This window comes from Corapipo altera, unplaced genomic scaffold, assembly GCF_003945725.1.
Source record: "Corapipo altera isolate COAL_440 unplaced genomic scaffold, ASM394572v1 46, whole genome shotgun sequence".
Taxonomy (NCBI): domain Eukaryota; kingdom Metazoa; phylum Chordata; class Aves; order Passeriformes; family Pipridae; genus Corapipo; species Corapipo altera.
The window spans coordinates 17,563,496-17,581,149 of NW_020884883.1; the positions used below are offsets into that span (position 1 = coordinate 17,563,496).

The 17,654-nt window shown below is 36.8% G+C and overlaps 1 protein-coding gene across 2 annotated transcripts in view; it reads right to left on the reverse strand.

Annotated features, from left to right (window-relative positions):
• CD2AP (CD2 associated protein) overlaps positions 1-17,654 on the reverse strand; it is an 81,086-nt gene that overhangs the window by 4,530 nt on the left and 58,902 nt on the right. Inside the window, exons 9-15 of one of the 2 annotated variants that reach the window (XM_027641075.1) lie at positions 16,214-16,318; positions 13,800-13,836; positions 13,357-13,419; positions 9,845-10,004; positions 7,826-7,968; positions 1,427-1,539; positions 569-655 (exon numbers count right to left, since the gene is read on the reverse strand). In XM_027641075.1, the coding sequence (XP_027496876.1) occupies positions 569-655; positions 1,427-1,539; positions 7,826-7,968; positions 9,845-10,004; positions 13,357-13,419; positions 13,800-13,836; positions 16,214-16,318 (708 nt within the window). The remainder of the gene's footprint in view (positions 1-568; positions 656-1,426; positions 1,540-7,825; positions 7,969-9,844; positions 10,005-13,356; positions 13,420-13,799; positions 13,837-16,213; positions 16,319-17,654) is intronic. The other variant, XM_027641076.1, reaches the window with a different exon arrangement.

Here is a 17,654-nt window from a genome sequence, read left to right on the forward strand (position 1 = left end):
CTGACCACTTACAATACACAGGTTTTACCAGGGTGGGAGCTAAACATGCACAAGCTTCTTTAATATTCAATCTAAAAGGTAAAACAATGTCCAGTTCAAATGTACTACTGTAATACACAAATAGTTATTTCATACAGTTCTTAATTAAGAGTTTCCCTGAGGTTCCTGAGGGCACTAAAAAAGCACTCACAGTGCAGTTCTCTACACTTAAAAAATCTGGTTTAATGGAGCCCATTGGATCATTATAAATAAACTTTTGTGCACTTTGCTGATTTGCTTAGTTGTTCTGTCTGTCAGGAGACCAAAGGCTGAGCAAAACTGGAAGTTATTGGGGAAATACCATCTGATACAACAGTTCTCATCAGAACTGATGCACTTTATACTAAAGATAAATGAACTTCCTACTAAAGTTTTTACTATGAACTTATACTAAATGACACAGTTTACTTGCAGTTAAACGCAATCATTTGCCTTTAGGTCATTGCATCAACCTATACTGGAAACACAAGCAAAATGAACAGAACACCAAGCTGTCTGGTACTCCTCTAGCTCCTTGGTATCATCATACCTTTTTTGTTTCAACTGGCTTTGGTTTGGCACTTTCTTCTTCTTTATGCACCTTCAGATTTTTTTCTGGACTCACATTCTGACTTCCCTGGTAAACCATTCACAAAAAATGAAAAGTTTTTCAGAATTAAAAAAAAAAATTAAATTAAATTAAAAAAACCATTACTGTCACATATTTCTAAAGATTCAATAGTAAAGGGGAAATAAGTAATGAAACTTAAAATTGTTAGACTAGCAGACATTCAGTTAAACTTAAAAATAGGAATCTTGGGCAGGGTTTTTAAGCATATCTGCAAACCAAAGTCCTTGATGCTTTGGGGAGCCTGTAGGTGTTTCAGTAAAACATAAATGGCTGGTAACTATAGATGGTAACTGGCATAACTGAACTGTACAACACCCAATGACAAAAACTGATTTCAAGGAGTCTGCCCCACCTGCTTCTCATTGTCTGACAATCTCACATCAACATATAAGATCACAAGTCCCACATTACAGCAACATTAAATTCCAAATTTGTAGTGACCATTTGCTAGCCTTGTAAGACACTGCAGACACTTTCAAAACTGTATGTGCAACACCTATTCCACCATCAGTCATGACAGAAGAGCTGAGTATTTCCTGCAGCAACACCCCACAGAACAGAAAGACTCCTCCAGCTGCAAGCAACTCGATCCTGTTGTTTCTCTTACATTCACTTCCCTGCTGGGAATGCATAATCCTCCAGACAAAGCCTATAAGAACTGAACCTTTGTGGCAATTTGCTCTCAGGTAAATGGTTCACAGGACTGTTTCCCAGTGCAGTCCTGTTTCCTGAGTAGTTAGTAGTTCACTAGGACGAAAACACCCCCAAAATACTCACAGGACTGCTATTGAAACGTGAGGGCAGCCTCCTACCAGGCATCTTGGGCCGGTTCGCAGTCGGGTGTGACAGATTATCTGAGGTAGCTATTACATCATCAAAGCTTAACAGATCTAGAAAAAGATGAAAACAAAGACCACCATCAAGACCAGAAAGTTCTGCTGTGTTCTTTTTATCACTTTATTTTCCTTAAGCCAAAAAAAAGAAAAAAATTCAGAATTCTTACTATTTCAAAGACCTTCAGCACATACAATACAGGAGCCACATGAAACAACTACATGACTTGGACATATCTGGGAAACCATATTTTCCCCTTGAAAAAAATTAAGAGTTAACGCAAATGAATTTCAAGTTATGAACATAACTGCTGTAGTGGCATGGCAGCATAAAACAAACCTAACAAGTATCTGCAGAAAAACGTATTTATTACTTCTTTCAAGAGCTGCCATATTCAACTACTTTGAGAGCATATTTTGTTGTTGCTAACCTTGTATGAAAATACAAGTTTACTAAGACAAAAATAAAGATAACCCAGTAAAGTACACACTGGTGTATGTCACAAATTGGTGAAAGTAAGTTAACAGCATTAACTGCACATATTTCTGTGCAGGGTAGTTTTTTCATATGCAGTATCTAAAGAAAATACACAACTTCATAATTCTGTAGTAAAACACTTCAAAACTCCATTCTAATACTTCATTAAATACTATAAATCTCTTTGCTCATCAGTCTCTTACGCTCACAGCTCTAGGTAAACTCTCAGATCAGCAGAAATGCTTTATGTACTCTGAGAAGAGGCAATTTTAGGAAAAAAACATTAACAGAAAGAACTGAACATAACTAATCTAATAACACAAGTACTTCACCTAATTAACAACTGGACTTCTTAACTATTTCACCACAAAAATAAACATACTTACCTGGCAACAGATGTGTAGTGAGATTGAGTTGTGGTTTTTATTTAAACATTGACATAAGACTACAGTTATATCATTTTACAACCCAAAATCGTCACTGATTTTATAGATTCTAACTATAGAATCTATATGCCACACAGCATTTACTACAAGCACCAAAAGTAACATTTAAGATTGTTTGGGGTTTTTTTTTGTGTGACCTTTGATTCTTCCATGACATTAGTGAACAGAACCTACAATACTTCTTTCCCTATGTTTTCACTCATTTTGAATCTACAGCAAGAGGTCAGATAAGAATAAAAAACCCTGTAAACACTGAACCAGACCATTCATACCCCTTCAGTGTCTGGATGCCTTAAAATCATCTGTTTAATGCAAGTTTTACTCACACATTGTCAAAGCTAATTTATACCTGCACATACTGAGTTTTCCACTGAATGTTTTAATTGATTTTAATGTCTTTTCTGTATTAATATCCTTGAAGTCCTTAAAACATTCACCTCTTTTGGACAGCCCTGATCAGACCTACTTCATCCCCAACTCCCTTGTTGAAATTAAAGCATTTGTAACACTGTTACCAATCAGTTTTGCTGCTTTTTACTTCTAGGAAAGAGAATGTCAAAACAGTCTTTTGCAAACATGCAACCACATCTGCAATTTAAAAAGCAGGGAAGAAAAATAAAGAAGGGAGAAACAGAAGAATGATGAATGGCAAGCGGCTGATGGAAAAGAGGATGAGGGAGAAATAAATGTGAGGGGATTTCTGTTGCCAATACAATATTTAATAAAAGACAAGCAACAGTGACCAAAGGTTGTATCTGCATGGTCTTTACTCAGTTATCAGTAATCCCAGAGTACTAACCCATCAAAGAATCACAGAATGAAATGGCTTGGAAGGGACCTTAAAGAATACCTCATTCCACACCCCCCCACCACAGGCAGGGACACCTTCCACTAGACCAGGTTGCCAAAATGCAAATTAGGATTTATGTAACCTAGGTGTTATTAAAAAGCTAATAAGAAAAACATTTATGCCTTTTCCTCCATCTCTACAGTAATTTCTAACTGTAAACAATCCTCCTTTTGTCATTCTGCAGAAATGACAAATCATTTGGCAGGAAATTTAAATAAGAATTAAAAATTGAGTTGCTATTATGATTGTAATGCCAGCCTTGTCTCCGCGAACAAAGCAAACATCAGGTATATTAAGAATATTAAGAATTTACTAAGAATAATGTGATATTCAAAAAAAAAAAATCACAATATTTGACAAGGCTTGAAGATGAAGACTGCTACAGTCTTGAACTGTAAATCATTTAAATATAGATGGTGGGATAACGCTAAAGCCAAGACTTTTTTCCGCGTTACTGGGAGTTTCTAAAGGAAATTGTTACATTTGAGACAATTGCTCAGCATTAAAATATTACCAGCAGATTACAGTCAGAGGGAATTCTGACTGCACTTGCATTTTCATTTTTACCTCTCCATTGGTATAGGGAAGAAATTAGAACACAGGTTGGTGGGGATTTGTGTTTGTGTTTTTGATGGTAGGTTGGTTGGTTTCTATGCAGGCTTAGGGGGTTTATTTGATTTGTTTTTCTTTTTAAACAGCATTTTTAGTTATCTTAAGAGAAAATTAAACCAATACACCATTAAACCAATAGACATACTGATGAAACCCACTGTAAGTTCACAATTTACACTCATTTCAATCAATAAAGTGATTTATCAATTAAGATTCTTACAGACAGCCTGTGAGTAACTGCTAAAGAAAATCCCATCATAGTGCCAAAAGAGCAATACCACACATCTGGGGATACTCTGAGTCAAAACAGAATTTTAAGGCTGAGCAAGGACACCTTTCTTTCTAAGAACACAAGCTAAGCTTAAACTGTTACAGTGGATGGACTACTAGAAATGTCTCTTCTGTAAGCTTACCATGGATCCATCACAGAACTGTTAGGAGCTTTGATATAATTAGGTGTGAGGTTAAAATTTGTGAATGGTTCAAGTGTATTCACAGCAGTTTGCCTTAAAAAGCCTTCACAAAAAGAAGCAAAGCTGAAAGGGTGTCCAAAAAAATTACAGTTCCACTACCTCATATATCTTGGGTGTTTAAACCCCAGCCACAAGTGAAATGTATCCAATATTTTAGAGGACAAAAACTCCCATTAATCTGTGGAGTAAGAAGATGGCAGCCCTTTCTCCTATTCCTCACCCTGCTGAGATTTCAGTCCCCAAAATTTAGGGGACAGATATAAGCTTTTAAATATTCACATGAGCAGTCAAGCAATAGTAAGGTATTTGATACAATTAAGAATGTGCCTAATACAGAACTTCTAAAACTACTGTTTTACAAGACTCATGATACTAAATAGTCAACACTAGTGGATCCACTGCCTAAAAGCTTCAAAACTGCATAATTTATGTGTACAGAATGATAAATCCCTTCAACCTACATATACCTAAAGGTACTGAACACATTTCACTATAAAGAAACACTAGGTTTGGCTTATCAATAGCTGAAATGTAAGTTTTTTCTTATTTTGTTTTAATCCCCAAAAGTTCCTAATTGAAAAGTGTACTTAAAAGTAACTTCTTTTAACAGCTAAGGAAAATAGGCATTCAAACAAACAAATAAAGCATTTTAAATAGAAACCCCAAAGTTTTACTACCAATAACTGCAACTGAAAATCACGCTTATGATGTTAAGAAGAGGATATGTGTATGGAATAAAGCATTTGGATTTCCTTATAGATTATTATCTTACCAAAATGGAGAAGGGTAGGGTAATTTCCTGACACGTAAGAAGGGAAACATGGCAAACAGGATAGGAAACAAAATCTGGAAAGAAAAGTCAAGGAGAGGAATGTCTAGAAAAAGATTCTGAACAAAAAAATTATTTTACAAAGCAGGAAAAAGAAACATTTGTAGAAGAAACAGAATCGCTTTACACGTTCAGCATGCCAGTATTAAAGCTTTAGTCTTTCACAGCACTTGAATTCTATTCCATCAGAGAAACATTTATGCATTTTTTCAAATAACACTTCAAAAGGAGTTATTTCAATGTGATCAGTGTTTCTGAATGGTTTTGAGTATTTGTCCTCATCTGATGGCTGGGGGCCTAATTTTGGTAGACTAGGTTGTTTTTTTTCCTTACACAATATGTACAGCTTCTCCTTATGCTAAATTGAAAGTGGCTCAACCTACACCACACTAAGTTGCAGAAAATCAGAACCCATACTTAAAAATAAATTGATTTTCTAAAATTTCATTCACTTCAGGATCATAATCTAAAGGTGCAGGGGACGAACTAAAAATACAGACTCTGGTAAAGCAGTTGCCAGTCTCAGCCATACATTTTCCCTCATCTTTTAGTATCTATTCTGGTTATTGTAAGATTAAACAGCCTTAAACGTTATATAAGGACCCAAAATCTTTTGAGTTTTATAGAGCCTTGGCTGCACAGAGTATTATGTCTTTAGCAGCAGAATATATACAAGGAAACAGAGCATGAGATCCATTATGTTTTACTGGCAGGATTTTGGATTAGTCTTTTTTCACAAGAATAATAACACTAAAAGTGACTTATGCGGATTGTTTGGAGGAATGTGAGTTTGACATAATAGAGGATTCTTGAAACTGTCCTTCAATAGCAGCTCCTTGACCCTGTCAGTGTTGCATCCCCACATGGACTCCCTGAGCCAAACAAGGGCCCCGAACAGACCTCACCCACAGGCTTGTCCTGCACCTCTGTCCACTGCATCATCTGGGTATTAAAAACTTTACTTTCTCCATAAGCCTGAACAAACTTATGTCAACGAAACAGAATTCACAGATTTATTTTTTTTTCTAAACTGTATGAAACTAAGAGGTTTTATATATACATGAGCACCTAATATCACAGCTAATATGTTACCAGTGTGGTTATCAAAGTTGTCAAGATAACTGCACCTGAAGAAGAAAAAAATATATTCCATCTGTTTTCATAGGGAATTTTTTCCTGAGGTTCAGTGATACTGTGCTATACAGTAACACTTCTAACACAACCCCAGAGATAATCACAGAATCACAGCAGATTTGGGTTGGAAGGCACCTTAATATCATCTTGTGTCAACGCCACTGCCACGGGCAGGGACACTTTCCACTAGACCAGGAAGTTCCTCACTCAAACTCTTCTTTAAGTAGAGGCAATAGTTAAACTGCCAATTCAAAAGCCTCAAAATAAAGCCTATCACAGCACAGGTACAAACTTCCTGGGAAATAAAAAATGAATTTATCCTTTAGAGTATCACTGATAATATTTGTAGTGTTTCCAGGATATATGATTATCTGCTGAAGTCCAGCTTTTTGTGGCTCAGGAAAATATAACTTTTGTATTATAAACAAACAAGAACTAACCTTTACTCATACAAAGCATTTACGCTTAGAAGCACATTTTAAAATGCTTAATAAAGAAATCAGGAGCATTCTTTTCTATTCATAAACTGCTTCAGTTTTTCTAATGCATTATTTTTATGTTCCAGGTGAATTTATTAAACTTTAGAACCAACTATTCCACAACCAGAATATCGTGATTGGCCTAAAAAATTAAATAAATCAAGCTATACTATTTTAAAATGTATTATTACTAAAAACCTTTTCTGAGATGAAAAGTTGCATTTGGGATGTGCAAGACACATACTGCAAGTACAAGTCACTAAACTTTTATACGCTGGTTAATCACACAATTAATTTAGAGTTTAGAAAAATATGCCTGCAGCAGGTGATCTCTGCCTAAGAGACACACAAAAGTCTTGTATCAGTTGCACTGTCAGTAAAGGACAAAAGGTAACTATATAGTAGCTCAGTCTGATCCTCAAATGTGGGTGCTTTAACCAGTGTTAAGGTCTTTACTGGATATGTCTAGAATGAAAGAGATGCCAGGTTTGGCTCAAGGTGCATCAAGCAAAGCCTTATGTATGAAATTCAAATGTACAATGCTCATGCTGGCCCAAATCTAAGGTATGATAAAAGTCATAATCTAGAATAGCTCTGAACTTAAGAAGGCTGAAGGTAACAGTATTACTAAAAATACACGAGTTAGCTGAAAAAGCAAAAGTTATCTGAAATGCAAGAGCAGAACAAACAGAACCAGTCAGTAAGAAAAACAACTTCATAAAAACTCAAGATAAAAGTAGCAGCTAAAAAAGCATGCATTCAAATTAGAAGAACAAATCATTACCTACATTTCCCCCTTCCTGTCCACTGCTACAACACAGAGCTCATCAGCCACCTCCAAATACCCTGCTGACATCTGTTCATCCCTTCCTCACTCTTACCTTCAGCTGTCTTCAGCAATTCTAAAAAACTACATTTTCCACTGAACAGGCAAAACCACACTCAGTGGTATTTTGAGTAAATGACCTAAAAAGCTTATTCCAACCCTGTGAAACACTGCAATCCAAAGAAAGACCAAAAAGAACATTTACTCTTTTCTTACCTGATTCTTTAGAGCTCTTTACCACAAGTGAATCTACCTCTACTGATTTTGGTCTATGTGGTAATGGTTCAGAGTCTAACTTTGGTTTTGCTACTGGCTCAATTTCAGATTTCGGTCGAAGAGAAACAACTTCTCCATTAGTTCTGTAGTGAGAAAAAAACCCAACAAAACATACCTAGTCAAGAGATTAAACAGTTTAACAGCAAAACATTCCAAGAATTAGATGTAAATGGAAAAAATATTGTTTTCTAAAGCCTTGGTTAAAATCAAGTCTTCTGGAGACCAATTTTATTCCTATAAAAGCCAATTCTTCTGTTCCAGCTCTCGCAGAATTGTCAAACATGTACAAACCCATTGTGAAAATAATCCAGAACTTTTTCTACAGGGTACACTTTGGCACTGCAGTCCAAAGTATTACACTTCAGAAAACAAGCGAGCTGAGTAACATCTTCAGGAACATCTCTCGAACTAATTCAGAATCTGACTCCTTGAAATTAAACAAATATTCCTGCACAGGAAAAAACCTGCCAAGAACAAGTTATTTCTTGCTTGATGTAGAATAAACTACCCCGTATACATGGCTTTTGTTTTACCATGCATTCTTTGCGTATCTGCTCACATCATTCACAGACACAAAAAAAAAAAAAAAAACCAACCACCAAAAACCCCAAAGAAATAAGCCCCCCACCAAAATAAATAAACAAAAAGGAACAGATAACATTTTCCTTTAAAATTCTTGCCATCACAAACCCTGGCTGACTGGGCCTACACGTGTGTGGTGGGGGTGACAACTGACCAGTTGTCACCTTCAATGTGTCCCTGTCATTAATTCACCACCCAAAGCCTTTATTTGGAAGTTTTACTGCAGCAGCAGAAGACACAGCAGCCTTATCTTCCTAAAACAATTTCAAACTTTCAGACATTTAAATACCTCTAAGATTTAAAGGTTTCAATTACTAAAGGCTACAGACCTCTATTTAACTGCACATGTATACTCCATTTAGAGTCATAATTATTTTCTAAACAAGAGAACATGACTTGTGGTTTAAAAAAGTAAAATCTTTACTCAGGAAAGTCCTCAAATACCAAGTCAATATAACATAATTCTATACTGAAAAGGTATTTAAGGTGCAAGCTCTTTGATGTAGCAGCTGTCTGCTCCTTTATTTGCACAAGGCCAAGTGCATCATGACCTTACTTTCTCAAGGTTCTTTCAAGCCAACTGAACATCCCAAGGGGACAGTAACCCATCAGCAGTTTATTTACAATTCTGGGTAAGGATCTAGCAAATACTTTGATGGAGAAAGAAAGGAACACTGTGTGGGAGAACATACTGATGTAAAATTAGTCTTAGAGAAAAACTATAAATAATTGTTTTCACTTCATGAGAAAAAAAAAATTAAGGGGATCTAAAAGAAGTATTTGTCCCTGTTTGTCCAGTAATTCAACTGAAAAGGCTCAACAGTACAGAGAGTCAATGTGCTTCTGTACTAAGTGCTTTTTTTCCGCCCCAGAGGAGAACATGAGCCACACTGAGTGCCTTTAGCACAGGCACTACCTGTGCTCAATTCTGCCTTTCCATCTATCTTGTTCCTACACAAAGTGCTGAAACACTGAACACTGAGGCAGCTCAAATCTTCAGGGGGTTTTTTCAACACAATAATAATTCTCAAGAGCCGTGTCCCCAGATTCTTTTACACCATCAAGCTACTGTAGTTACAGCTTCTACTACATTGTGGGGCAGGCTTAAAGCAAAGCAGCCCTCAGGTGTGTAACTTCACCTGGTTAGTTATGCTGTAATACTGACCCTGAGATGGATTCAATGCCTCACAGAATTTGAAAGGTTTACGTTCACATTGATAAAGACTTGCTGGAAAACTAAGACACTGGTTGGTGTAGGACAAAATTTGTCCTCTTCACCCTTAAAACACACATTTCTTCCCACCTCAACCATGAGGGAAGATCAAACAACAAAGCAAATAAAATATACTCAGTGCACACGGTTTAAGTTGTACTGACTTGGGTGCAGGTGATGGCAAACAAGGTTTATCCGGACGCTTTGGGTGCAGGAGTCCTGCTCTCAGTAAGCTGTTAGTCTTGCTTGGAGGAATAGGCTTCTTGGGTGGTACTTGAGGAGCTTGTGGTTTCAAAGGCTTCTGATCCAAAGCTCCTTTTTCATCTGACAAAATAAGTTACTATTTTAAAAACACCATGTTGTCTATAAAATTCTTACACCGCTAATCCATCAGAAAGCAACTGCTGTCAGAAATACCTTCTTTGAAGATCAAAGTGAAAAACACATATGTGTCTTAAGTGATGCCTTATCAAGACACACAAACTACTTACCTGAACTTAAAAAGTTATCTTAAAGTAAGCAAAATGTCTTTCTACTGACATGAAACCATGGATCACATCATCACACTACAAACGACAGCTAAGAACCAAGAGTCTCTCTGTACAGCAGCACAGATAAAGTTATTGCTTTATCTTTTTTATGAATTCACCTTATCTCCTTTTAAAAAGATAGGGTTTGGGTTTTATTTTGTTGTAACCAGACTTCTTCCATGCACACAAGCAGCATAATTATCTCTGAGAAAAAAGGGGAGAAATGAATATTTATCTAAATTGCTGAATTTATTTTAGAAAAAGTCTACTTTCCTACAAATAGATAGGAATTAGGTATAGATAATCAAACAAAAAAAGTTAAATTTATTTCTCAATGACTGCATGACCTAATTGAATACTGTCCAGAGGAGCTGACATCTTACATGGGAAACTGAAAAATTCAAGCTGTTTCACAATCATTAGCTGAATACTTTTCAACCCATGTTCCCTAATCCCACCTTCTGGGATATCCAGAACATACTTTCTACTTTTTCCTGTAAAACTGTGCCACAGTTCCATCAGGCATGCACAAAGTAGTGAGGATTTAAAGAAATAATTGTTAGGTTACAGTTCCTTACAGTTACTGCCCTTATAGGTCAGCAAATCAGTAAACTGGGATGGAGAGAGTGACCTTCAGCTTTGATTCTCCCCATTCTCCCCTCCTGTGACTTTGCTTTTAACCAAGTATTGATCTGATGTAAAATGTTTGCATATGGTATGGATTTGGGAGCAGGGCTGGATATTTGCCTTAGCTCCCTGTCAGCAAAGTGCCTGAACTGCCAGGTCTGTGACTGATTTACTGTGGACAAGTCCTGCAGCCACTGTCAGTCCTCCAACCCTAAAACGGGAAGAGGCCAGTTTTCTTTCACACAGATCTCTGGAAGTAAACAAATCTCTGAGATCCTTCTGCCAAAAGCATTGTCCAGGGCAGAACTGCCTTCCCACTTTGGGACACTTGAACATCAGCAGGAGCTAGGAACAAAAAATCTAAACTGGTTGGTAACACCTTCCAGTCTCTCTCAGCATGGAGTTAAAAAACCAGGATAGCAGAGCAGTGGAAGGATTTGCCACACGGTGGTGCTGGCTGCCCTGTGTAAAGCAGCCCCTCAGGAGCACCAGCCACTCCTGCCTCCTCACCCTACACAATATTTACATTTTAAATGCCCAACAGCAGCCAATATTAACTGCAGATCAGCTGGCTGTATTTAAGTAGGGCTGAACACGAGAATTGCCCCTTTAGCTTTTAAGAATAAGTGGGTTCATAAATAGGGCAGAAAACATGCTGCCACCAAATCGTATCCCTGAATTCTTATCTGTCAGTTTTCCCTTCAATTACTCCCACTCAAAATCTGAATATAAAAACTGTATACAGCTAAGTGGAAGAAGTTAATACCAAAGGTCAAGGTTCACCATGAGCACAGAAACTGGACATTTCTGCTGGACAAAATGACATGCCTCTTTCTGGGATTTTGCTCTTCAATGAAAAAGAGGGTTGGCTTAAAAATGAGCAGTTTAATAATGGAAATAAAGATACTAATCTGAAGGCATTTACACTGGACAAAAATTTCTACATGACACCACTAAGTGTCCTTCACTATAAATGCAGAAAGACTTATAGGAGTACTGCTTTTAATTTCTCATCACAATTAAAGGCAGATTTATTAGTCTCCCAATAGGCATAAAAAATTACATGGTTTGATAGCTTGTGATTAGAGCTGCTCAATTAATACTTTTTTTTCCAAAAAGTAATTACAGAACGATTTCATACTTAATGAGTTTAATCACTGATATTAACACGTGGTTATTCTTCCAAAAGTATAACTGCACTGACAAATGTGCATATCTTTCAGTAATACATGACTGCTATCTAAAAAGTAACTTTTAAGGCCTGACCTGAAACTGAATACAGGACAAACTTTTCCTCCATCACTTCCTGTATCTCAGTAAAGGATGGTTCTCTACTTTATTTTTCAGAAGGTTTCACCTTCCTAAGTATTTTGGACAGTATCACTCAATATTTTTTTTTTCCTATATTCCTCCATAAACAGTTGAGCTCAGCTATGTGAAGGTTAACACCAAGGTACAAACAGACCAGTCTAAAATTAAACTTATTTCCATTTAAAAGAATTTAAAAAGAGACTAGTAATCAAAATTTTTGGAATCATAGAGTTGATCTCAAGTCACACCTGGAGATACTGTTCCAACTGATAATAATAATTTGCTTGCTCATATACAGAACGAACAGAACTGACTTTAACAAGTATTGTCATATGCAACACCAGAGAAGGTGCTTTGTATAAAATGGGGGTTATAAAAACTTCTCAAGGAAGCCAAGAAACCCATGGAGCTCACTTGCAGCAATAATGGTCAGCCACAGTTCACCATTCAGAATAGTGTGGGTTTGTAATTTGGATAAGATGCAGTAACATTAGAACTTCTACAAGGCCCAACCAGCACGTTTGTTTAAGCTTCTCCCTTTTAAATATAAAACACTGTGACTAGGAAAGCTTTTCAAACATCTAAAGATGCCTTTCAGAAATGTGTTTGGCGTGATAATAGTAGCTTTTCTTCTCAAAAAACCTGCCCTTTAAATTTTAAGAATAGAGCAGTAAACATCTCCAAATTCTGTGGAACTTGAAAACATGGAATATATCAAGAATCAATAGGAAAAGGAATCTCTGTTTCTGAGCATTGTGACTGTAACATCTGTCTAAGGAGTGTTGTAACTGTTCTGTGCAATTCTTTCAAAATATTTTCAATCAGAGACTGATTTTGGCCAAAACCTTCAGAAGCAGCAGTTAACCTTTTCATTTCTAATAACTTATTACTGCTATTCAAAACTGCAGTCACTGTCACAAAACTACCCTTACAGGAACTTAATTTAACTACGTTACTGTGCAGTAACCCATTTTCAGAATTTAATGCAATAACAAGAAATAAGCATTCCAAAAGAGTGCAGCTGTTGTTCTAACCACTCCAGACACTTCTGTAATATCACAAACACAACAATTTCAGCAGATGGTATCAAGAGAGTCTGTATGATGTCTCCTGAACAGGGAGCCTACTTCCAGAGCAGACAGGCCAAAAAACTGTAATTCGTTTACAAGAGCACGGTCTGAAATCCACCATGAAAAAACTGGTCTCACCTTTTTCTTCAGGCTTCAAAGATGGGAATTTCTTCTCTCCAGTTGGCAGTTCAGGCCTTGGAGCTGAATGAAAAAGCAAACCATAGGCATTTCTCAAAAAGCCTTAATTATCTTGGTCACTAACTAAAAATAAGACACACACCAAGCTGTGTTTATATTCTTTCCTCTGCAAGGAGTGTAATATCATTTATAATCACTCACTTGAGCCTAGAAAATGGGAGGCCTGTATTAAAATGTTCCCAAAGTAGGCTCCATCATAACTTGGAAAAATAGACAGCAGCAGCAAAATACACAAATCATGAAAAGTAACCTCAAAGTGTGACTGTGGGTGGCTGCATTACTAGGAAACACAAAGCTACTTCTGAATTTTCATTTGAAATCATGCACTGCTTCTGAAATTTAGTATTTCCTCAGACATGTACCACCATACACATACTACATACCTGGACTTTTAACTGGAGGCGGAGGTTTCTTTGGCTTCTGCAAAAATGAAGAAAAAAAGAGTCAAACAAACAAGCAAACAGATATTCCCTAACCCAAGACGGCCTCATCTGTGTTTTGTTTTGCATATTGTAACTTCAAGTTTGTTTATTAGCTGATTTTAAAGTATTTCACAAAGGAGGCAATCAATTTACAGACAGGAAACACAGAGAGCTGGAATAATTCCTCTGATATCTCCCAGACAAGTAGCTAGAAAAACAGAAACAAAATGCAGGTTTCTTCAAATCAGGGCTTCAGTAATGTGCATAAGTAGCAGAGGGACAAAGAACTAATACCCAAGTATTACATCTTTCCTAGTCTAAAGAATTGTTCTGATCACTCTCATTTTAATTTCAATATTGTAAACCTCAATCCAGTTTACAATCCAGTAAACCTCAATCCAGTAAAATTCCAGTTTAAAAGAGTAACCATGTAATTTTTTGGACTAAAAATTGTCCCTTTCACTAAAAAAAAAAAAGCTTCTAAATTAAATAACAGAGTAAGGACTTCAATTGACTTCTAAATTACAAGTGTAAGAAAAAATAATCAGCAGTATTTGTCTCATAAACACTGCAGTTACAAGAAAAATACTCCTTTGAGTTTCCTTATCACTGTATATTTAAGTGGGAAAGAGGATAAAACTACTCTAGCCATTAAAAATTTACACAGTATCAGAATGCAACAGTTTGTACATGGAAACTGCCTGTTGTGAAACACAGTCACTCACTTCTTTCACTTCCCTTAAAGTGATACAATTGAATTTTAATCAAAGAGGACTGGTACCTCTCAGGACTGATCTCAGTCACTCGTTCCCAGGATCTGATTCAAGAAATTGCTCTAGAAGAGGTGCCTTTATGGTTTTACTAAGGACCAGGTTCACTCATAAAAGATCACAAAAGCCTACAAAACTACTTGTTCTTTATCCAAACACTGCTGAAACCATATAGGCTCAGTCTAACACAGCCCCTCCAAAAAAATGCCTCATAGTTGGTATTTTTAAAACAGTTGCTATGGATAGATTTCATTTCTGTGTCCTTGCTGCTATTGCATAAACTTTTCTTAATGCACCAAGATTTTATTCTGACACATGAAATGTAATTAAGCAAGTGGGGAACTTATATCCAATTTCTTGCTCTAGTTTCAGAGGACACAAAAGCAAGGGAACTTAGGTAACAAGACTGTATTTTCTTTCTTTCCCACAAAAGCAACTACATTATCCAGCTGTGCAGCACTGCTGCCTATACCAAAATCAATTACACTGAGAGTCTGGCATCAATTTGCCATTATATGATTCTGATCTGTGTTTTTAATAAAGTTGATATCAAATAGCTGATTACAATAATCAGTCACCCAGTGCCTTGAACCTCAAAGCTGCTGAGTGCAAGGTGAATCCCTGCACTGAGACACAGGACACAAAGCAGAATAAAGGATCAGAGCAAGGTCTGTCTAAGGAAATGCTCTTTATGGTTAAAAGAACCGGGGGTTTCCCCTCTTTCAAGGGAGCAATTCTGTGTATTGTGAAACAGTGATACCACTCACCCACCCCTCCAATCAAGGCACTTGTATGTTAGAGCATTTATGCCACCCTTGAGCAGCTGAGAAACCACGTGAAAAGAAAGTGCTGATTTTAGGTAGGTAGATTTTCTGTGTAAGTGAGGTAGCTCAGATTAAATTATAAATAAATAAATAGCTCCTGATCTGGAGCTGATTCCATCCCACCTGGAGATGACATACATTTGTGAATTAACAGAACCAGCTTTGCTACACACACTTGACAGAACCAAAACATCAAACTAATCTCAACGAAAAAAAATTGTAACATGAGAACCAAAATTATAAAATCGAGGAGTATCACATGAAAAAAATTAATTTCTACAAGTTAGCACATGAAATGGTGAAAAGAAATTTCTAAATACCACCTAAAGATTATCCTTCACACACTGTAACCTACTGGTAAGTGTTGACATGGAAAAAAAATCTCAATCAGTCCCAGAGGAGTCATTCAGTTTTTTGCAATTATAAGTTACTTATGGACTTCAGATGGAAGAGACCAACTCCTTACCTCCTTTCAAAACACTAAGGGTTTAATTCAGTAATCAGTAACACATAACATCATATTATCAGAGCTATATCCTTTTCTGTATGATCTAATCATTCTCATTAATTACAGTTCATCAGGAAAAGTATATTTAAACACAGTAAGTTTAAACACAAAGATTAACCTTTACACCTTTCTTTGCTACAGCTAAGTCAAGACAAAGTTAAACTGCCACAATTGTAATATTTTAAGCAGCATAATGTACTATGAAACTCCTTTATTCTTTGCATTTTCATCAATACTTTTTTGTGATACTGAATGATACATGTAAGAACTTACAGGAAAGTCTTTATCAGACTCTTGTATTTGAACAGCAAAGTTATCTGGGAAGAGTCCTTCTTTACCATTGAGTTCTCCTTTCCACCAGCCTGGCTCTCCAGTGTCCTAAAATAAACAACAGGTCACTTGAATCAATATTTACTTCTTCCCCAGGAGAGATACAGTTACAGGAACAACTTTTTTTCTTTTACAGACAACTTGGGTCTGAAACACTGTGTTTATAAGAGGAATACTTTGGCCACCTGAGGAATGGGAAACAGCTACTAATCAGATCAGGTTTGATCAGTTTTTGTTTTCTAAAAAGTAGGATTAAATGGTATTACATCATATATAAGATAAGGGTATAAGGATAAGATCTCCAAAGGGAAGGAAAGTACACAAACCCAATTATGACCTAACACACAACATTTGACCTTCTCAGCTTCCTTGACCAGCAAGTTATTCAGTAAATACTTAATATGTTATTGGAGTGACACACAATTCTACTAAATAAAACTGATTCTGATGTGGTGAATCAGTTCCACTGCTCTGAGAAGGGTGAAGATGCAAAAGGATATACTCTGGTGAGGTAAAAAATAACCATATTAAGACATAAGAAAATAAAATAATGGAGAATTAATTTAGTGGCACAGAAATCCATTACATGATGCTACTGATCAAGGTCTTCATCCACAACAGAAAGTATGATGTTACTGGAGTATTTTAGAGCATAAGTAAAAGCTTTCCTCTGTGCCTCAGATCCAAAATTCTGCAGGTAAAGGAGTAAGGGGAAAACAAAATATCAAATATTTTTTTAAAATCTGACCCTACATAAAACTAAAGGAAAAATCAACAGAATAAGGACCTGAATAGGTAACTAGTTCTGAAAGTAAGAGTTTGCTAAAGTTTTGTTTCTTTTTTCCCCTCTGTCAGCCTATGGATTAAGTACTAGAGTCTGATTTCTGAACACTGTGCAGTCGTGAATGGCATAAGGCATCTACTGCTAAACTCCATTTAGCCAGTACTGAGGAGTGGCAGAGAGCCAGAGAGAACCCATGGAAAATTATCATCTGCAGAACAAACAGAAAAGAAATGGCCAAGGGGAACAGGCTTTACACAAAGTCTAAGTGCTGAAAGAGAAATCACAGAACAGTTTGGGTTGGAAGGGACCTTAAAGATCCCCCAGTTCAAACCTCCTGCCACAGGCAGGGCTGCCACTCACTAGCCCAGGTTGCTCAGGGCCCCATCCAGTCTGGGCTTGAACACTTCCAGGGATGGGGCAGCCACAACTCCCCTGGTAAACTGACTTAACACTTGGCAAGCCCAAAAGCCTGGTCTGAGGCAGCCCCCTGGAAGTTACATTAATACACTCAGACTTCAGAAGATGGTTTTGGAGGGAGAGCTCTGCTCTGGACAGCTCTTCTTGGTTCCACTTTGGACCAGCATATGCTGTGGATAAATT